This window comes from Chenopodium album, chromosome 27, assembly GCF_948465745.1.
Source record: "Chenopodium album chromosome 27, dcCheAlbu1.1, whole genome shotgun sequence".
Classification (NCBI taxonomy): domain Eukaryota; kingdom Viridiplantae; phylum Streptophyta; class Magnoliopsida; order Caryophyllales; family Amaranthaceae; genus Chenopodium; species Chenopodium album.
In genome coordinates this window covers 32,318,557-32,341,402 of record NC_137860.1, presented here as the reverse complement: position 1 = coordinate 32,341,402, position 22,846 = coordinate 32,318,557, and the positions used below count along the sequence as shown (strand labels likewise).

At 36.0% G+C, this 22,846-nt stretch overlaps 3 protein-coding genes and 1 pseudogene across 4 annotated transcripts; 1 reads left to right on the top strand and 3 right to left on the bottom strand.

Annotated features, from left to right (window-relative positions):
* The first annotated feature begins 516 nt into the window (after positions 1-516).
* Positions 517-2,314, top strand: LOC145620708 (large ribosomal subunit protein uL6-like). The gene is made up of 3 exons (XM_081675415.1): positions 517-918; positions 1,788-1,910; positions 1,989-2,314. Exons 1-3 carry the CDS (start codon positions 547-549, stop codon positions 2,073-2,075), a joined length of 582 nt encoding a protein of 193 aa, XP_081531541.1. The 5' UTR covers positions 517-546; the 3' UTR covers positions 2,076-2,314.
* Positions 2,315-2,735: 421 nt separating this feature from the next.
* Positions 2,736-6,891, bottom strand: LOC145621125 (F-box protein CPR1-like). The gene is made up of 3 exons (XM_081675856.1): positions 5,688-6,891; positions 4,924-5,019; positions 2,736-3,014 (listed from the first exon to the last, which is right to left on the bottom strand). The coding sequence occupies exons 1-2, from the start codon at positions 6,818-6,820 to the stop codon at positions 4,971-4,973; spliced, it is 1,182 nt and encodes a 393-aa protein (XP_081531982.1). The 5' UTR covers positions 6,821-6,891; the 3' UTR covers positions 2,736-3,014; positions 4,924-4,970.
* Positions 6,892-9,450: 2,559 nt separating this feature from the next.
* Positions 9,451-13,406, bottom strand: LOC145619067 (F-box protein CPR1-like; annotated as a pseudogene).
* Positions 13,407-15,992: 2,586 nt separating this feature from the next.
* LOC145619555 (F-box protein CPR1-like) lies at positions 15,993-22,846 on the bottom strand. Of its 2 annotated transcripts, none has more exons than XM_081674270.1 (3): positions 21,499-22,846; positions 17,437-17,522; positions 15,993-16,387 (listed from the first exon to the last, which is right to left on the bottom strand). In XM_081674270.1, exon 1 carries the CDS (start codon positions 22,764-22,766, stop codon positions 21,510-21,512), a length of 1,257 nt encoding a protein of 418 aa, XP_081530396.1. In that variant the 5' UTR covers positions 22,767-22,846; the 3' UTR covers positions 15,993-16,387; positions 17,437-17,522; positions 21,499-21,509. The 2 variants fall into 2 exon arrangements, with proteins under 2 accessions (XP_081530396.1, XP_081530397.1); XM_081674271.1 differs by lacking the exon at positions 21,499-22,846 and adding an exon at positions 18,208-19,460 and having other exon boundaries at positions 16,001-16,387.

Sequence of the window (22,846 nt, the reverse complement as noted above, 5' to 3'; positions counted from 1 at the left end):
TGGGAAAAAAAAAAGAAATTTGTGTTATTATTCTCTATTGTCAAAATATGATAATGTTAATTAAGATTTTGTTGCATGTTTTTTGAAATTTAAGATTTAAAACCAATTAATCAATAGCATTATACGAAGTATTAAAACTGGCACCAGGATTGATATTCCACCTGGTTCACCATTTACCCTTTGATCTAATTTGGATTTGGGACTCAATTACGAGTATAAATTAAGATTCAAAAATTTTTAATTACATTTAAAAACATGAGAGTATTTTTTGTTACATTTTGAATTAACATTATAATTTACTACGTATTAATTTTGTAAAAATCGTGTGTAAGACGGGACTTAATCTAATTAAAACCAATAAGGGCAATAACCCAAAACAAAAACAAAGAAATGCAAAGCCCAAACAACACAACACCTTCATATATTCCAACCAGCCCATAATCCCTTGTATCTATAATCCTGATTTCTGTCCACCTTCACCCCAACGCCTGTTGTTCTTCATCGGAAAAAAACCCTAGGAGAGAGAAAAACCAGGCACCCTCAACAATGAAGCAGGTACTATCTTCCGACTCCATGGAAATCCCAGATGGGATCGATATCAAGGTCGACGCTAAGATCATCGTCGTTTCAGGACCAAGGGGCACCCTAACCCGCAACTTCAAGCATCTGAACCTTGATTTTCAATTGGTCACTGATGAAGAAGGTAAGAGGAAATTGAACATTGATTCATGGTTTGGAACCAGGAAAACTTCAGCTGCTATTCGTACTGCTATTAGTCACATTGAGAATCTCATCACCGGTGTTACCAAAGGTTATCGCTACAAAATGAGGATGGTTTATGCTCATTTTCCCATCAATGCCAGTATTACTAACTCTAACAAGAGTATTGAGATCCGTAACTTTCTCGGCGAGAAGAGGGTAATCTTATTTCTCAGTTAATTTTCATGTATAATGTTGATTTTTTTTTGTTGCTTGCTTCTTGATTATTTTGGAAAGGATCGATTTTTTTTTTTCTATGGAATTTTTGGTTTTGTTCTGTTTTTATTATGTTATCAGTTTGTTAATTTAATTTGAGTTGCTAATTTGTTGACCTTTTCCAGAATTGTTTGTTATTGTACACTGTTTTTGCTTTTCTATATTGGATTCATGATTTGATCATTGTGTATGTTTTAGGAGGTTAGAATGGGTAGTATAATTTTGGTGATTAAACATAACAATTGGTTGAACTATAGTTATAATAATTCACAAGAATTGTCACAGAATTCTGTAAGTTAAGATTGCCATCATCATCCTAAGATTTTTCAATTAATTTTGGACAAATCACAACAAGAACTAGGATTGAATACAGTATTCCCCTCCCCAAAAGAAAATTCCTTGTAGAAGAACTGCATCCTTTTGATTTAGAGAGCTAAAAAACTTAAGTATTGATTTGACAATCTTATTGTACCTTTGATTACAATCGAGTTTTTTGGGCACATTTCCTTATTTGTTAAAGCTCCGAATGGTCAAACATGAGTGAGGTTCTTTTTTGTGTAGTATTTTTTATGAAAGCCTGATTTTCTCATGCATCAGCCATTCTTGTGCCTTTCATTTGCAATGCTCTCTTGTGGATGCTAGAAGCTACAAAGTTCATAAATTGCAACTTGTGATTTGTGATAATCAACACAATTGGTAATAGTTTTATAACTATTATAAGTAAACCATTAAAGGAGTAGAACCTTGTTACTGATTTGTGATTTCACCCATTGATGTAACTATTTTCCTTTACTGACCTGTAAATGTTTCAGGTCAGGAAGGTTGACATGTTGGACGGTGTTACCATCTTGAGATCCGAGAAGGTTAAGGATGAGCTTGTCTTGGATGGAAGCGACATTGAACTTGTTTCTCGATCTGCTGCTTTAATTAACCAGGTATTTTTATTTGTGATTGCATATTATTCTTGACTATGTATCACTAGCTTTCTAATTGCCGTGTTTGTATTTGATCAGAAATGTCATGTTAAGAACAAGGATATTAGGAAGTTCCTTGACGGTATCTATGTCAGCGAGAAGGGAAGGATTGTTGAAGAGGAGTAAGTTATGGATGAGACTGATTAAGCAACAATTATAGGCTGATCAAAATAGGAAGGAAGTTTTGAGTTAGGGGTATTAGTTTAAGTACTTTTTATCTCTTGGATTGACCTCAAATTATGGGTCTAAAATACTGTAAAATTAGTAAAGTTTTGTTTGATTTGACTGATGTTTTTGGCTAAACCTTGTTGATCATTTTCAACATGGATTTATAGTTTATGAAAAGATACTGCTTACAGTTGTTACAGACTTACAGTGTACCTGTATATTACAATTGGTTAATTCTCGTATAATTGCAAATTTTGCAATGCCAATTTGCTGATGAGTGAGTAAAGAGATGTGAAGCCAATGGAGTGCTAAGTGACACTGGAATTGCTACAAGAAGTTAATTTACTTGTAATCTGATAATCTGAAGAGAGGGACGAGTCTTTGCACTAAACCTTGGCATCTCCCCTGATAGCTTATTTCACCAAGATCCAGAATTATCAATCCTCTAAACTTGTTTGATGTCTCTAGAATTTTCCCTTCAAGTGAATTGTTGTTTCAGTTTTAAAACATCAAGCTTGAAAGTAATCCAATAGACTTGGGGATGAGGCCAGACAATTTGTTTGAGGACAAGTTAATAGTATGCATTCCAAATACACTTATTCAGTTGACTTCAAAAGGTAAGCTTTATGTCATAAAAAAGATGCCAATAAAATTAAAAAGCTGTAGAGGATCAGCTTGTTCAAGCTTAAATCTAGTCAAATTACAATAATTGCTGTAGCAGATTAAGGAGCATAAAGTTTTCCCCCATAGAAGTTTTCACCATAAGTTCTACAGATGGTATATATTAATAAATGTACTACAAGAAATGCTTTCACACCCTTGCTTCGAATGGCCCTTTTCTCTGTATCTTCATGTAAAAATCATAAAAGCTAGGGCTCTAATCGTCAACTTAGCCATCTGTCATTCCGACAAAAGAAAACACATTGACAAATGTCAGTTTAAGTGATCCAAATATAACCATACCAACAGCTAAATCGACTAGAGCAACAATGAAAAAAAACTCTTTGTCACAAAGAGACGAGCAGTTATCAACAAGAGCACTGCAATTTACAAGAAATACCCAGGCAAAGTACAGGAAATCATAAACAAGATTGTGCTAATATGGTTTATAGGCGAACAAGCTATTGTTGTAAGTGGAAGAATATAGAAAGAGTGGACACACAAAAATCACAATGCCCCTTTCCAATGTAAGCCAGCCAGCTAGATACTGCAAAGTTCACATTAAATTGACACCAATTATCTCATCCTCATATCACCAATCTACTAATTAGTCCTTATATAATCTGAAAATCACAAAAGTTAAAGAGAGAAAAATCAGTTAATAAGTTTAATCCAACCTTCATCAGAGTTCTACTGGAGGCAGAACATAGAGGAGCCATAAAGATATATTTTTTTACTTATATTATTCTTTGTGTTATGACTTACGAGACCAACATAAATTCTAGTGTGCAAAACATTTAAATATTTTGATTAGCCTTTTGTTCACTTTACACTTTTACAAAATAAACCCGTGAACTTCCCTTAGAACTTCTAATTTCACCCACTCCTCTCTTAACGTGAGGCACAACATAGATAAACCATTTCCATCTCTCTTGAAATTTGAGAAAGAAACATGAGAGAACCTAGAAGCAATATTAAGAATATCATAAACAATAGTACCAAAACCAGATTTTTTTTCTTCCCCTTAGTTCTCCTTAAGATGATTGAAGTGCTTAATTATTGTTAATCTCAAGTATCAAAGACTCCAACTCTAAGACCTGCATAGTACACAATGGTAAGACCATACCATACTGTTAATGCTCCAACACTGCACTACCTGTAAACCATGATGTTCCCTACAACTAATAGCAACCAAGTAGCATAAATCTTTTTGCCTAAGTATCCAGTGCATATAAAAACCAATCAATATAGGGGCCTATTTTTTTCAAAAAAAAATAAAATAAAATAAAAATAAATTAATAGTGATTACACAACTTTAAGTGCAACCCAAATTGTAGAGAAACAGAAGCACAAAACAATTACTATATTCAAATAAAGGAAGTGTTAAAAAACTATGTAAATGAGAAACACTCCCACAAGTCAATACCAATTGAACATACTAAGAATTGTTCAAGCAAGAATCATGAGAATATATACCAAAGCCTTACTCAGAAGTCAGAACTCTTCTCCAATCCCAACATATATCAATTTAATCCTGAGTTTCTGTATCCTTCACTGTATCTTTTCCAAGGGGAGATTTCCTTAGAGCTCTAAAGCATTAGCTAATTGTTGAACTAATAGAAGAAGCATCAACGATACAGCTAATCACACATAACATAACGTAACAAAGTCACACTGCACACCCTGGAATTCGTAAAGTATCATACTCATACAGGAATATCTCAGTTTACAAATTTAGCAGGCCAACGAATAGGGATAGAGAAGAATAGACAGAGTTTTGGACAAGCAAAGGTTCACGTAAATAAAGCAATACTAAGCATAATCCCACATAACCACAAACCACCTAGTTTGAAGAATTTAACACAATGCATAATTGCATACTAAGGTCAAAGGTCTTTTTTTGGTTCAATCTAAATTCTGAATGAACCCTTCTTACAGAATTTTCAAATATGTATGAAGATTTCAGATATGCTGTTCAGTGTTCACCCAACATCAGTAAAAACAAAACACTATATTCATTTCAAAGTATAAGGGTACACCCCAGTTGATTTATAATGTTCAGAAAAAGAAAATTTACTTTAAGGCTGAAGCATATATAGACATACAAACAGAAAATTCAAATCAATGTAGATGGCCTCATACTTACATTTCACAATCCTAAACACAGTCCCAGCAGTAGCATCTTCAATTAGATCATAGCCTCAGCTTGAACCCCGAAGACAGAAAATTATCCACAGTACTTCTGAAGAAAAGTAGGGAGATAGTCAGAAAACTCATTACTGACATTACGTACTAAATGTTCCTTCCAATATAAACAAAGCTTACTAATAGATGCAAAATTGCTAGTTATGGTATATAAATCAGTATAGTTCTGAGAGTAAAAATGACACAAAACGGAGTTATAAAGAGCTTCTGAATATACTCCTGATGAAATTATCACAGGATTTTAGGTTGAAGCAACATTCAGACAATTGGTTAGACAATAATTTGATATGATAAGGGACATGTCAGTAATGGCCTCTACGTCACAGCGAAATTGTAACTACCCTTACACCATGGCATAGTGTAAGTAATATCCCTGATAAAAGGCAACAGCAATTGATATGTGGCAATGTGCTAACATGTTACTATAAATTCACAATGACCTAAACATATTTTAGCTATATATGTACTATGACTATTGCTTAACCAAGAGCATAAAGCATTGCTTAATATTCCATAGTAATCTAGAAGAAAATTATTAGTTATTTCCCCAGCATATCAACCACACAAGTCACAGAACAATACAGAAAAAGCTTTTAAGCAAACAGGATTCAAACTCATTATGTTGAGAGAAAATGCACATTTGAATTTGGAAGCACCAAAAGAAAAAAAAAAATAATAAATCAGATAGCTAATAACTCAGCTTACCTGTTCTGCTTCGTTGGCAAGGTTTCCGTTTTGGAACACAGCCTATCTCCGATCAAAACAAGGCTGCCCACAAAACTCGTCGTCTCCAAAGCTCCCTTTGGCAGTCCATGAGGTGTAAATTTCTCAACATTTTTAGACTCCAAATCATACCAACCAAACTTCAAAGAGTCTATCTCCAACAAAATTATTTTCCCATCTTTGGAGTAAACAACAGGCTTAATCTGCAAATTACTCCGAATACAATCCTGACCAATACTACACAATCTAACCCAAGACTCCTTGTTTCCATGCTCCTTCATTACCCACAAATCCACACGTTTCAGACCATCCAGTATAATTCTTTTATGATAATTCACCATAGCACACAAACACCCACCCAATTCTGTTATTTGTATCATCATATTACTCTCACTCTCTTCAACCAATTTCGGGAAATCGATAAGCGAGAAACTCTCAGTCTGAAGATCAAACTTAGCAATGAATTTACCTTCTAACCCACCCACTTCATTAGAATTCACCATGTAATGTAAAGCCTCATTAACAAGAACACCATGACAATCAGCATAAAGTAGATAAAATGAGATACCTTGAACAGATTTCCATGAATTGTTGTTCAAACTATACAATTTCGCTTCAGTGCAGAAAACCTTGTTAGCTGAAAACCCCTGAACCAAACACAAAACCTTGTAATCGTCGCTCTTACTGTCGTACCCAAACCCAAACAACATATAACCAAGATTAGGGTTAGAAATTTGATTAGCAGGGAGTTTACGGTGCAATTTGATGACCGGATTAAACAAGAAGATGTCGGTTTTGGAGGGATCGGCGATGCAAATGAGGCCATTGCAGGAGCCAAATAAGTGAACTTGCTGAGGTGTGAGAGGGTGGTGGAGCTCCGAGAAGGTGATTTGGTTATGGTGGGTGTCGAAATCTGCAGAATAGAGAAAAGGGTAGTAGAGGAGAAGATGACGATCGGAGGTGGAAATTAGGGTTTGATTGAGGTGAAGTTTGATGAAATTGGGGGTTTTTATTAAGGAATTCCAGGATTTGCAGACGGATAGAAAGCGGAGAAGGGTTTTGACAGGCAATTTTGAGAGAATAATGGCGATTAATTCAGTCGGGAGTGCCGCCATTGTTGCTTGAGCTCGAGCTCAAGTTTGAGGGGTTTAGCACTTTAGCAGCTCTGGTATATGGTATGGCAGAGCTCGACCCTTTTTTATAGTCTGACTGATGTAGTGATGTCCGAAGACTCTGAACCAAGTTAAACTAGTGTTGACCAGGGAAAAGCAAAAAGTCAAAGACATTACTCGTATTTCCTAGGTAAAAGAATAAAAAAAAAAAAATGGAGGTGAAAAAAAGAAAATGAGTAGCACTTTCTTAAAAATAAATCAATTAAAATATAAACTTTAGTTGGAATTATTATAAATAAATTGATAATAGTTTGGATTTTTAAAATGTATTTTTTAAATAAGAAAAAAAAAATGTGTGGTAATTGAGATTTAGTCATTGTTAGATGATGGATGGGTTGGCTTAGGTGTTGTAGCGAGGGATTGGCAGGAGAAGGTCAAATTTGCGGCCACCAGAAGAGTTCGAGCTTACTGGCCGCCTTTAATTGCTGAATGTAAAGCGGTAGCCATGGTTGTGAGGCTTGTCAAACGCTACAATTTGTCTAATATCGTGCTCGAATATGACAAGTCAAGTGCTTATATGGAGGCTGTGCAAGGGAACAATCTTCTACTTGAATTTAGATGCTTTAGACATTTTTTGGTCTAGTGCTAGTTTTAATTCTATCATTTGGTGTCAAATAAAGTGGGAGGGCAATACTGTAGCTCATAACTTAGCCTGCATTGTGCCTTTTGGTGTTGAACAGGTACGAGAGAACAATAGTCCTTGTGAGGTTGCTCCATACATTCTTATGGATAAATTAATAATATTAGGCACCATCCGTTTCCTTATTTAAAAAAAAAAAAAGAAAAGAAAATTGAATTTGATTAGACCAAGTCAAGTTGTAATTTTTTTTTTTGAATCATGTCAAATTATTATATCACGTAAATTAATATTCACATTGATTAATTAGATCTATTGGACATCACCTTTATAGTAATGAGTTAAGTAAAATGAATAGATTGATAAATAGTATATGAATGCCCAAAATGATAAGGGCATTCATTAAGGTTATGTTATTTAAATGCTCCGTAATTTTAACTTAAGTACTACATACAAATTAAAATATTAGTATTGATTAACATTATGCTTTGATATGTGTGAAATTTTAAAATGTGCAATTAAATTATGGAAGCATAATATTGTGTTATTTTTAGTGATTGGTGCTAATCTTTGAAGAGAAATTCTAGAACTGCCACTAATAACATAAGCACTTAAACTTGAACTTGGCTCGTTAAAAAGTTGACTTGTTTGATGCGTATATGAAATCAAGCTCATGTTGTGGTAGGTTGCTCAAGCTCAATTATACACAATGTTTCACCTAATAGGTACAATTCATTAATACACACTAAAGTTTCACCATACAAAGTTCAAACAAAAAAGAGATAAGTTGTCGTCCATATTAAAAGCAAAATTAAACACAAATAACTAGATCAGTGTTGATGCATTGCCACCCCCGCAATATCAGTTTGCCAACAATATATCATAGTCGACAGATTAACAAATGTATGACAAAAGAAAGCTACCATAGCTAACATTCAGAGGTCTTCAGAAATCATCTATCCAATAATCCAATGACAGCCTCAACCAAGGATCACTCTGACACACTCTAAGGACAGAACACCTCCAAAAAAAAAAAAAAAAGCTTCAGCCTTTTGAAATTAAGAAAGCTACCTTAAAAGCAAAATGACTGTAAAACAATCATAAGTGCACAATATGGATTCTAACACTGCAGAGCCTAGCAAATTAATGTTAGCACGAGCAATGCAAGATATCCTCACTCGCGATTTAGTGAGACAAAAGGTCAGGTGTGAACATGAGAGGACAATGCCTAGAATCTCATTTTGCAAGTATTGCGCTTCCTCAAACCAGCAACCCCGACCAAATTAGCTCTCATCTGCTTCTGAACATCAAATGACTGATAGATGAACCACTTGAACATATATAATAAGCATAGGTCATACGAGATGTAAATAACCAAAGCCTCTTCTTTCTTTAGTAAGATAACACTCTGAACTCTTTCTATCCCAGCCTTCCCTTCCCTCCAAATATCAGTTTGCCCTATGAATAACTTCTCCATTTTTTTTTTCTTTTGGGAGGAGGGATGGATTACTCAGAGCTTATATTCATCAGCAAATTGCAACAAACAAATATAAATGACAAAACACCAGGCTTGATGTCAAAGAATTATTTTCAGACAATTACTTTTCAAAGTTCGCAATAATCAGTATGAGAGTTCAATCATGTGTAGCTTTAACTTGACAAGTCGACATAATCTCATCAAGTATGATAGTTCTAACATCAAGCTTACAATAGGTTATGCTCCATGCTTGGGTTGTATTTTTCAAGTTAAATAAGCCATACTGTATACCCAATTTAAAGGCATCATCCTAAGGATTACAAACAAGGAGTGACTGAGTGATTGAGAAAACCTCTTCAGCTGATACCAAAGCACAATCTCTACTATACATCTACAATAAAAGATAACTCAAAGAAGCTAATGAGAACAAAAAATTTAGATCACTGCAATGTGACTTTCATGCTTACAGCTTACCATTACATAGTTCTGAACTAATTCCCAAAAAGTAGCTCAATCAGGTCATAGCTTGAGCTTGAATCCTATAGAAAGAAAATCATCCAACTGTTTCCTGAAGAAAGAAGGGAGAACTTTAGAATGGTATTAAAGAGCTCCTTATGATCATAAGATGAATAGATGATAGCTTGAAGGAATATTCAACATGTATGACAAACTCTACTTAAGTGAAATAAGGGAAGCATTGGCAGTGGCCTCTGCTTTCTCAGAATTTACAACAGCTACTATTAAAAACAAAACTCAACAATGTAGGAGTACAACTGCAAACAAGAGCAATAAAACGCAATCACATTAAGCATAAAACTAAAAAAATGCAAGCAGACAGGTAAGAAAGGGCTTTTTGTGAAATGCACAAAATATATTATGCTTAAATCAAACAACTATTCCTGGTCTCTTGTCATGTTCAGCAAAGGTAAACCAGAAGATATAGTCAGAGGTGCAATCCTTGAGAGTTGAGGGCCATCTATGTATTTATGCTCTTCGAGAGTGCTGGGAGCATCTAGAAGTATCTAATATGGATAATAAACTTTCCTATGACTTTCAATTTCTTTTAACAATCACTTAATACAAGTATCACATCCAAGTAATCCTAATTGGTGTTAATCAAATTACACATGTGCACAAGGGTATGGCAAGGTCATAAGCGAGTTGGAGTACAGAGGAACAGAACTAATCTCTAATGCAAAAGGCACTCACAAGCTATTCAGGATCCTTCCTTGCAGGTTTTGAGTCACATTTAGGAGTTACATGATTACAAGGCAAATGAACACTATGGCTTTCAACTTTCAACCAGGTAACGCAACAAGGCACATGCATCAGTTACATACATTGAATCTAATTCATTTGAAAAAAATCCTATCTGTATGCCAACCAAACAAGCCACAAAGCAAAACACATCCACCAAATAACAATTAAATAATAGAACTTTAGACAGCTAGTCAGGATTCAAGACATCATCATATATGTGAATAAATTAATGCATTTGAACTTTGAATATATGCAATTAAGCAAGGAACATAAGCTAAAAAGTCTTTTTACTTCTTAGTGTTCTTTCTTGGCATTGACGATCTGGTACCACAATCAGACTTCTGCTTGTTAATCTCCAAGGATACAAGGCTACTCAGGAAAAATCCGGAAGATATTGGTGCTTCTCGGACTAAAACTCTGGGTCTCCAAATCATACCAACCAAGCCCCAAAGAATCATACTCCAACAAAATTCTTCTCCTGTCTTTAGAGTTACAATAGTCCTAATCTGTAGATACATCCCAACACTCGCCGTCTGAGGAATACTAAACAACCTAACCCAAGACTCTTTCTTCCCATACTCCTTCATCACCCACAAATCAGCACGATTCATTCGAAAATCAATTCTATCAACAGGATCCTCCAAAGGGGAAGCAGGTACTAATGTACGATACATAACCAACAAACACAAACACCCACCCAACTCACCTAAATGCAAACACCCACCCAACTTGTGTGGTAAGCTAATAATTATGGGTCCAAGAGATCCAAAAGGTTTCTCTGTTGAAATGAATAGTCCAACATACAATCTAAAAGGCTCCTACATTACAAGTTTATGATTATTAATGTTAAGACCACCTTGGGGGTTCAGTATACACTAATACACATCTTATAAATGGGCAGATGGCAATTAAGAAAGAACAAACTTGATGGATTTTATATTTACAATGAAACCCAATTAAGGTTCTTATTGATTCAGTGGTCAGTCATATTTTAGTGCGAGCCTAACTTGCAGAAAGTCTGGAAGGCACAGAAGTTATGTTCATCTCATACCACTTAGATCATTGGTCTTTCCCGGAGATAGGGGGACTATAGATCTATTTACCTTTCCTTCGTAATTTTGTGTGTATATGTATATATATAAAAGAACCAGTTCTTACCCTTAATCAGTCTCTCTAGTTAATTGTACATGCCACATGTATTCATCCTTAGTTACTCTTTTAGACTGCAAATTCAACTTGCATACATACTTACATAGTTCCTGAAGTCCCATCTTCAATTAGGTGATAGGCTCGCTCATAGGCTCATAGCTTCAGCTTGAAACCCGCAGAAAGAAAGTTATCTGAATCATTACTGCTGATCAAAAAAGAAAAGTAAGCTTAAGAATGAACACTTCCACTTCCATTGCACAATGCTTACGAAGTTCCAATTTGATCCTCCCAAGACCATAGCAATGCTTACTAAGCAAAATGTAGTTCAAACATAAAGAAACAAAAATGATACCTAGTACAAACATATTACACAAGATGTTTAAATTAGAAAAGGTAAAAAATAGAAAGCATATACCAGTAATAATTAAAGAGATACTGAATATGATCTACATTAATTTTAATCAGATTTAAACATTATGATTTATGAAGATATATAATTTTATCTATTATTCGGAATTAGTAAATTTCTTAGGTGAGACAAGGCAAACAATGGTAGTAGGCCAAGGCGCCTAGTGGCTTACGCGTTCTAGACTTCCAACAGATATCATAACAATAGCAGCTAGTTAGTGCATACCCTGATAACAACTATAAAAATGCCCTTACAATAGTTACCAGTTACCTAAACATGATCTAATCTAACATGCATTGTGATCATCCAAGCTATTAGCATTACTCTACATAAGTACATAACTACATTGAAATAACAAGTCAAACAACCCCAAAAACATTATTTCAAGACAAGGCATGGATTTGGCAGCAGGGATATGAATAGGCCAATAGGCACAAAAGATAGCCGAAAATTCTTTATACCTCTTTTTGCTCTTAACTAGCAAGGACTCCCTCTTAGAACGCTGCTTATCTTCAAGCGAGACAAGGCTGCCCACGAAAAATCCAGCATCGAAAAACTTATTTGGCAGCCCATGGGATATGGTTTCTGTAGCTTCTTTGGACTCGAGATCATACCAGGCAAACTCAGAATAGTCTTTCTCCATCAAAATTCTTCGTCCGTCTTTGGAGTAGACAATCGGCCTAAGACATAGACAACTTTGAATAATGTTCATCTCGCAAATACTAAACAACTTAGCCCAAGACTCTTTGTTACCAAACTCTTTCATTACCCATAAATCAGCACGATAAAGTATTTGATTACCTAACTCAACACCAGGAGGAAACATATGAGCATAATTATTAGTATGATAATTCACCAATAAACACAAACAACCACCCAACTGTTTTAAGTACAACTCTAAATACTCAACAGGATTCCTCAACTTATCATCATAACTAGGGAAGTCCATGAGCTCGAAAGTCTCGGTTCGAAGATCGAAACTAGCAATGAACTTACACGACTTGGAATCCGACTCCATATAATTCACCATGAAATGTATAAAATCATTAAGATAAACACCATGACGATCACCATAGAGGACATAGTACGGGATACCTTGAACACATTTCCATGAATGAGTGTTCAGACTGTACAATTTGGCTTCATTGTTAAAAGACCCCTCAGATTTCAACCCCTGAACAATCTTCAAGACTTTGTAATCGTCGTTCTTAGTGTCGTACCCAAACCCAAATAAAACAGCTTCATGGATAAGATTTGGAGTTGTTCGATCGGCGGGGAGCTTACGGTGTGAGTTGGTAAGAGGATTGTATAAGACGACGTCGTTTTTGGAGGGATCGGAGATGCAAACGACGCCGTTGCAGGAGCCAAACAAGTAGACTTTGTGGGTTTCGAGAGGGTGGTTGAGCTCAGAGAAATAGAGGTGGTTATGGTGGAGATTGAGGTCGATTTCGGCGGAATGAAGTGAGGAGCATTCTGACCATCTGAGGACATGATGATCGGAATTTGAAATTAGGGTTTGATTGAGGTGAAATTTGATGAAATTGGGGGATTTGACTAAGGAATTCCAGGATTTGCAGACGCATTTGAAGCGGAGAAGTGATTTAACAGGCAATCGTGAGAGAATTTCGGTGATTATCTCAGTAGGAAGTGCCGCCATTTTTGCTCCAGTTGAAAGTTTGGCTTAGTTTGAAATCCTTTACAGTATATTTTTGCTTATACAAGTATACATTTTGGGACCCTCTTGGGGTTGTCGTGGTTTACTCGAAGGTAGTGCTATTGTTGCTCATAGTGTTATGTGGAAGATTGGGAATGGGAAGAGTGTTCGCCTGTTAGCTGATAACTGGGTTCCGGGGGAACCCATTGCGTTTAAGCCTGGTGTTTCCGAGTCGGACCCCCCGACTCATGTTTCTTCTATAATTGATCCGCGTTCTCACGCGTGGGACTCTTCGGCGGTCCATCGTCTGTTTGATGATACGACTGCAGGTCGGATTTTGGCTCTGGATCGTCCACAACAGTTAATGGACGATTTTGTCTACAGGAAGTTTACTAAAGATGGCCGTTTCTCTACCAAATCGGCCTACATCTCTATACTCCTGGCTGATTCTACACCTTCAGGGGCCCCATCTGTTCTTCCTCAATGGTGGAGGAAATTCTGGGGTCTGCCTCTCCTTCCTAAATGGAAGGTTTTCGGCTGGAAATTATTACATAATGCTTTGCCTGTTGCTTTGGTTTTGCATCGGCGGGGTGTCCCAGTTGATCCCCTATGCTCCTTTTGTCATCAACATGAGGAATCTGTTTCGCATCTTTTCCGGGATTGTGATGTGCTTCAGCATGTTTGGGTTTGTGGACATTTGGGCTTCTCTTTGCACCACTTATGTTCCCGCTCCTTTGATGATTGGTTCACGGAACAGGTTTCCTCTTTGTCTCAAGCAAAAAATTGGCAAGGTTTAGCTTCTTTCTTTAGCATCCTCTGGGCTACTTGGCTAATCAGAAACGATGTGCGGTTTCGTCAGCAGCAGTTCTCTCCCTCTGCCATTATTTCGCTGGCATCTGACTGGGAACAGCGTTGTGTTGTGGCCCTTGAATTCCGTACCTTTGCTACCCGCTTGCGCTCTCCTCAGCAACGTTCTCCTTGTTCTCCATCACGTTGCCTTTGGGGTAGCCCATTTTCCCCGTGGGATGTTTGCGTTTTACTGGATGGTTCGTGGTTAGCTTCGGATTTTACGGCCGGTGTGAGTTGGGTTTTTCGTGCTCCCTTGACTGCTGAGGTTTTGGGGGGGGGTGCTCGGGCAGTGGTTGCCTCGTCTTCTACTCATGCGGAATTGTTGGCCTGTTTCTGGGCTCTTCGTCATGCTCTCCGGCGAGGGTTTCACCGGGTTCTTCTTTATACTGACTGTGCTTCTATTTGCTTTTCTCTTGCAGAAGGACTTACAGGTGATATTTCTCTTCACTGGCTCCTACAAGATACTCGATCTCTACTTCGCTCCTTTGATGCTTGTGCAATTCAGAAGGTTCCCCGGGCTTGGGTTTCTCCGGCACACTGGTTAGCTGGGCAGGCGCGGCGTCGGGAGATTTTATTTTGGTCTTTTTAATTGTTGTTAGTTTCTTTGTTAGTTCTCACTGTCAAAAAAAAAAAAAAAAAAGTATACATTTTGGGAAACGTAACGGACGTTAGCAAGCTTTTCACATTCCTTTGATGTTGGAGTACGGAGTACTATACTCTGTTATTAATGTAATAAGTCAATTTATGTAATATGAAAGGACATGTTTATTTCTTAATGCAATTGATAATTGATAATACAGAGATATGTATAATCATTTATAAAAAAGATGAAAAAATCTAATTAGCGTATAATTATTGATGTAATAATAAAATGAACAATAAAATTGCATAGATTAGTTGGTGATGTGTGCTGTAGGACCAAATTCTGCGAGTATTTATTATTATTTTTTTTTTCTTTACAAAATGGAGGAAATAATTGAGACAAAAGAACTACGGAGTAGCATTTTTTTTTTTTGACAAAGAGTACTCCCTCCGTCCCTAAATTACATTTCTCTTTGGAAATTTACACGGGAATTAAGGAAAGAAGAATAAGACAAATAACAATAATTAGATAATGCATTGGGAAGTACAAAGATAGAATAGTTATTACTCATGACATGTCATCAATCCTTTACAAAAAAAAAAAGGACCAATGACATGCTTCTAATTGAAATTTTTTAACCAATCATATTCATTGCAATTTGGCACACGGATTATGAGTGAGATTAGATAAGGATGAGTGAGAAAGCATTAAATATAAACAAAAATAGAGAGTTAATTTACTAAAAAAAACTTAACAAAGATAGAAATGAGGAATGTAATTTTGGAATACTAAAAATAGAAAGGATGAATGTAATTTAGGAACGGAGGGATTACTATTAATGAAAAGCATGATTACAACCTAAACTAAGTAAAGAAAGCATAATTACACGGTTGAACATTGGGGGTCGGACCATAAAACTTCTTACGTCTAGGAAACCAAGTGTACTCGGTGGGCCATTTCCTCCATTTGACAAAGAGTACTATTAATGACAAAAGAAGTAACATTTGAAAACTTAAATTTTACTCCGTAAGAAAGTATAAACTAGTTGACAAGACAATTACATCATTATTTGATTGATTTTCTTACCAGGTTAAGTCTCATTGTTTCTCAACATTTAAAAAATCTTATGCAAGGTGTAGCAGTTATGACATGTGCCTATTACCTCATAAAAGTGTCTTAGGCATAAGGTGCCAATCTGAGTATATTATTAGGAAGGACAGAATAAATATCCAATACCTCATTATCTCATCACCAAAATATCAACAAGCAAATCTACTGCAAATGATCAACCTTTTCAGTTCTTTGCAAATGCAACAAAAAACACAACAGTTAAAATTGGTCATAGTACTATCAGTAAGAGAACCATCTCTTATTACAAGCTGAAAGGATGAAATGTCTAGATGATGCATATTCACATCAGATTGGCACCTGTAACCTTGCATCATAAATCTGGGTCATATATCATCTGGAACACTGAGTAATTCAGCCTTGAGCCTTCAAGATATTCATGGAGGGTGAGCGATCAAGCATCAGCTGGCATGCCTATCTAGACCTACAGCAGAGAGTTTTACTTCAGTAAGAAACAATGCCAATTAAGATAACAAAGCACGCCTAGAAGAACAGTCAAGTTGGAAGTTGATGACCATGGGTCCAACAGTTCAAGAGATCCAAAAGGTTATCTCTTTGCAGTAGATAGTCCAACAAGCTGATCAACGGCTCGAATATACCAAATTTATGACTTTTAGATCACCCTGGATTTAGTATACACATCTTATGGAAATCAAAGAAGGACAAACTTAATGAAATGCAGTAAAACCGGGAAAGATCTATTGCTTCAGTAGTACTCTGCCAGTTTATACAGCAAGCACAACGTGCAAGGGAGCCAGTATCAAGATACGTAACGAAGTTTTGAATCTAGAAAGTTCTAAGATGATGCAACAAACAAGAAGAGTATATTGTCACCAACAACCCAAATTTTACAGAACATTTCTATTCACAAAAGACTGATTAATACCATTCCCCTTCCAATATCAGTTTGGTTCTCTTCCTGACTCTCTGGTTTTTGGGTAGGGAAATTCCTTTGAATTCATAAGTCATAAACATTAAAAACTTGCAGTACTAGAGTTCATAAGAAAGGATTAATGAAACAGGGTAGGCTTGATACATTATCAGAATGTGGGAGTGTGGTACACTGGGTCCTAGTATTTGCAAGGTATTGTTATCAAAAGTTATCTCTGTTAAAGTCTAGCTAAAGAAAACAATCAAGGGTAAAAAACAAGAGTTGAAACACTTTTAAAGAAGGAAGTTAAAAGACTTTTAAAATTTAAGCTAAGCTTAGAATCAACATGTTGAGGCTTTTAACTTTTAGTATCACCCCTAAAAAGGTTAATGCCCGTTCTAAAACATATTGTTTTGTCCAATCTAAATATTATACGTAGTATATGAGGTATATGGATTTTGTAAGCAAAGATTCAGGTTTTCAGCTTAGGCAAAATATATACAACAAAGAACACTATGATTCTTTTCAAAGTCATTTAGTCAAGGCCTTCAAGGATACAACAGGGCTAATGAGCAACTGAACAAGAAAACTTTAATACTTACATAATGTAGTTCTGAACTCCCAGCATAAACAATAGGCTCATAGCTTCAGCTTGAAACCCTCAGCGAGAAAAGTATCTGAATCTTTACTGCAGAAAAGAAAGCAGAGCTTCAGAGTGTGAATTAAGTCCTATTCACTGCATATAATATGGTATTTCCAAGATAATAACAATGCTTACTAAATAGATGCAAAATCACTTAACATGATTTATTTAGTTTCAATTTTATAATAGAGAGTGTAACATAATAATTGACATAATCTTATTTCTCATAGGTGTTAAAGATCAAAAAATTATCTATCAGTAATAAGGAGATACTGAACATATTCCACATCAAGTTATAATAGGATTCAAATTGAAGAAACACTGTCAAATGAATATATCCAATTTAAACAATAAGGGAAACATGGGTAGCGGAGCTAGACACCTAGTGGTCTCTGCATTCCAGAGTTCCAAACGCAAGAAAAATCATATATAAGTACACAACAATTTAGAGTAATCTCTGATTACAGCAGACGAAATGACTTATAGTAGGCTACCGGCTACCTATACAATATAAAATCTAACAGGTTAATGACTTTCATCTTGATCAGAGCAATGGACATCCCTAGCAAACATGGACGAAAAGCTATTAGGAATTTCTCCATGATCTATATCTGTAGCAATTAGGAACCAAACAAGTCATAAGACACAGGATAAGCACAAATATTTATTTAAAAAATTATATATGCACAGAAAATCAATAAATGTTCTTATTAGTGTTTAGACTGTTTACTTGTTTTTGTTCTTCCTTTTCACAATTCCACTTGGCTGCTGCTTACATTCAAGTGAAACAAGGCTGCCCACGAAATAACTAGTGTCGAAATAAGTATCAGGCAGCCCACGAACCGTGACTTTCTCAAATTCCCCAGATTCTAAATCATACCAACCAGCCTCCAAACAATCCATCACTATCAAAATCCGTCGCCCATCTTTGGAGTAGACAACAGGGGTAAAAGCAACAAATCTCTGAATATCAGGCAGGTTGCAAATACTAAACAGTTTAACCCAGGACTCATTGTTTCCATACTCCTTCATCACCCACAAATCAGCTCGTTTGAGTTCACGATTAGACACATCATCATCAAAAATAGGCATCATAATAGCATTATCTCTAGTAAGATACCCTACCACAACAGATAAACACCCACCCAATTCCCTCAAATGAAATTCCAAAAAGTCCCAATAAGTTTTAATCTTTTCATCATGAATGGGGCAGTCTATAAGCGAGAAACTCTCGGTCCGAAGATCGAAACCAGCAATCATCTTACATTGCTGCAATTCCAATTCATCAGAACTGACAATGTAATGTAAAACCTCATTAACAAGAACACCATGACAATCAGCAAAAGGGAGATAATAAGGATGCGGAATACCTTGAACAGATTTCCACGAATTGTTGTTCAAACTATACAATTGAACTTCATCATAACTGCATTTGCGACAACTATACCCTTGAAGCATCCTCAAAACTTTGTAATCGTCGTTGTTGCTGTCATACCCAAATCCGAACAACACAAAATTATGTTTTGGGTTCGGATTTCGTTTGACAGGCAGCTTAAGATATGATTTAGTAAGAGGATTGAATAAAAAAACGTCGATTTTGTCGTAACCAGATATGCAAATGACGCCATTGCAGGAACCAAACAATTCGACTTCCTCGTATTCGAGAGGGTGGTCGAGTCCCGAGAAGGAGAATTGGTTATGGTGGAGGTCGATCTTGGAAATGAAAAAAGAGGAATCTGCTGATGATTTGAGGAGATAACGATCGGAGTTGGAAATTAGGGTTTGATTGAGATGAGTTTTGATGAAATTAGGGGATTTGATTAAGGAATTCCAGAATTTGCAGACGCATATAAAGCGGAGTAGTGATTTTACAGGTAATCGTGAGAGAATTTCGGAGATTATTTCTGTCGGAAATTCTGACATTGTTGCTCAATCTCAAACTCTTGAGGTTTAGCAAGGCTTAATCAAAGTAATTGGGTTATGCCAATTTGGTTTATATACCAGAAAAAAAAAAAAAAAAAAAAAAAAAAAAAAAAAAAAAAGAATTGGGTTTAGCCCAAAGGAACTACTGTATAATGATAAAGGGGGCCAGCCCAGGCCCAACTAAATATCTTGAGTTTGCTAGCCAACTCCCAAGTCCCAATTTTTTGACACAATTAGCTGATGAGTCAAGTAGAGCACTTCATAAGAAATGAACTAAAATTCCATCAGCAATTCATACCCTTTTATACATTGCAAAGAACTTGAGCTTACAGCTTACGGTTCAGACTTCAGAAGCACAATTTTCCTCTATTACCAACAGAACAACCTTCCTCTTGTTCAGACTTCAGAGTTTTAAAATTAAGATGTATCTAGTTTAAACTCAAGACCAAGGATGAGGCTAAAATTAAGATGATTGCCCCGTCCAACACGACAAAAATACACAATCTTAAAATTTTACAGAATCGACCACAATATTCATTGAAGTCAAACAAAACTTTAAGACAAAGAAAGGACGCAACAAAGAAAATGGTCTTTGACCCAAGAAACACAGCCACATAGCTTATCTAGTTTGGCGAAAGAAAAAAAAAACTCATCAAAGCATTTTGTGACAGATCAAACCAATGATGCAACTTTAATATCTACAAGGCTACACCGCCATGGTAGAGGGTAATCTTCACTCCTGTTTGATATCAAAAACACCAATAGGGGCATCAATTTATATCCCATAGGAAAACATGAAATTACCGAGTGTAAGGAAAGCACCATATATTAGTAATAAAAAGCAAAAAATTCAAGAGTTAAAGCAACTAATCAATACAATTGTAACCATCAAGCAAGACTGACAATAAGATGCACAATTGAACTAAATACTATTAGTTCTCAAGGCATTTTAGAATCTAGTATCATCATCAAGTAATCACAAAAAGTGAAACATTCTAATTGTTATCAATGATATACTGCAACGAACTAGCCACAGAAAAAAATAATGCTTACGGTAAAAAATAACCAACATAAGGTATTTGGGCTTGAAGCTTGATCAAACAATAAAGCTTTATTTGCATTATTTAAGCTTACTAGTTTGTCATGATTCATGAGTGAATAACCCTTTATGTCCTGGTTTATAGAATATACACCAGCCCACCAAGAAGCTATGAAGAAAAATCAGTATCTTAAAGCAACTATTCAAAGCTTAGAGTGCATAATAAAAAAATTCTGCTAAAAAAAGAACAGAACACTTCCCCTTGCTGTCTAAAGAAGCACAACTTTTCTCGCATTCAAAGTAAAGATAAGTCTCTTATTTTATAACATTAATTAGTGTAAATAGAGTCAAAACACTAGAGTACTAGACTCATAAGGTAATGCAGCAACAGCTGAAATGGTAACACTACCGTATCAAGAGACACCAAAAGAGAATGATCTTTAAGAAACATGATATCTAATAAAACTTGAAACCCTATTTCCACTGGCAAAACAGATATCACGCAGAAAGACGAGGCTTATTTTTCTTAATTCAAATATGTTCAGAAAACTGAAATTGGCCAGTCCGACTAGAGAAAGATAAATGTAGCCTCAAAATTATACAGAGTTACTAACTAAAGAGAAGGATACAACAAAGTGTTGATCTAAGAAACACAACCATGTAGATGATCCTATTTGTACCATTATAACTCAAAGCATCTTCATTGCAATCCAAGATTAATGCTAAATAAAACACCAATGACTTTAAAGTATTGAGCTTTAGTTTTTTAATTTGAACATGAAACACCAGGACAAAAAGCACAATAAAACATACTTCGTATTAGCTAATAAAACAAGAAAGAGTTCAAGCAACTATTGTTCGAAAATTCCAGTAATAATCTAGTGTTACCATTGATGTAAGATGTAATCTCATCTGCTATTTACCAAGTATTTTAAGAAGTTGTCCAAGAATAAACAATTTTGAATTTTATTCATTGTTATCAATAATTCAATACAAAAAGAGCATACCATTTATAATTTATATAATACAAGGCAACATAATGCTGAAGGTATCACTAACCAACATACGACTTAATCCAGCATGTCACATTCAGGGTACTCCATATGTTGCACAAACCACCTCGAAGGAGGCCAGAAAATCCCGGTCCAACGATCCACCGATGAATCAAAGGTCAAAATAGCTCCATCCTCCAATGTATAAACACCAGCATTCAACCCAAAACTCATATCAGCTTCATCATCGTAACCTGTCACACCTTCAAAATAAACACAATTCCCCCTACTCCATCCCAAATCCTTAGCACAAACCGAAAACGTCGCATCACGACTAACAAAGAACACATTGTTCCCTATGCTCCTCACTTTTTCCCAACACTTTTCGTTCTCATTCAACACAAGAACATTAAAGCCAAGAGGCTTTCCTACACTACTTTTATCCACAACCCACTCTTCTTCTTCATCATCATAATAATTAGTAGGCATTGGATTAACAATCTTATTAACCAAATATAAGCGTAAATTAGATTCTACCAAATAAGTATACTGACCATTGCATTCTGCAGTTGAAGTGCCAACAACCTCAACGAGCTCCCGAGCTGCCGGATTAATCATCACCAACCTCCCGGTTCGATCAACGGCATAGAATTTCTCATCAAAGCATATAACATCATCAAATTCATTCTTCTTCTCTTTTTTCCCAGTTTCAATAATCTTCCAATTTTCATCCCCAGAATTCCAAACCGCAATTTGACCATACCCATACAAACCCAATACAGAAATTTCCTCCCCAATTCGAACAACAACCTTCCTCAAAGAAATCGAAGAGCTAAATTCCTCAAAATCGAAGGTATCTTCATCTCCATGATCGTTAATCAATTGAAGCCGATACGACCGACCCACCTCAAGATTTCGAAAACCCAGTAAATTAATCCTTTCTCTAAAAACCCCAGATGAAGAAAAATACATTTTATGCTTCGTCAAAGGATTAAGAAGGCCCCACTTGTTTTCCCCTGTTTCTGAAACTTTGGTAAGCCAGACATTGTTGCTGAGATTATGGTGGGTAAATTGGGGAGAGATAATGTAAATGAGAGTAGGAGAGAGGGAGAAAGGGCGAGAATTAGGGTTAAGAGGAGGAAGAGTGAGAGGGAAAATGAGGTGGGGTTGAATTGGAGTAGCGAAAAATCGCCATGATTTGCAGATTGAGCGGAATCGGCAGAGATCTGCTTTGGTATTGAGGCGTTTCAAAATCAAGGCTAATATGTCGTTGGTCAGATTCTTCCATTGCCCTTCTTCTTCATCGTGTTTCTCAGTTTCGTGGGAGATCGTCATCTCTGTAAATTTCAGGATTTTGAGGAATGGTTTTGAAGGAGAAAGGGAAGAATTTGGGTGAATTGGCCCATTGGGTCAAA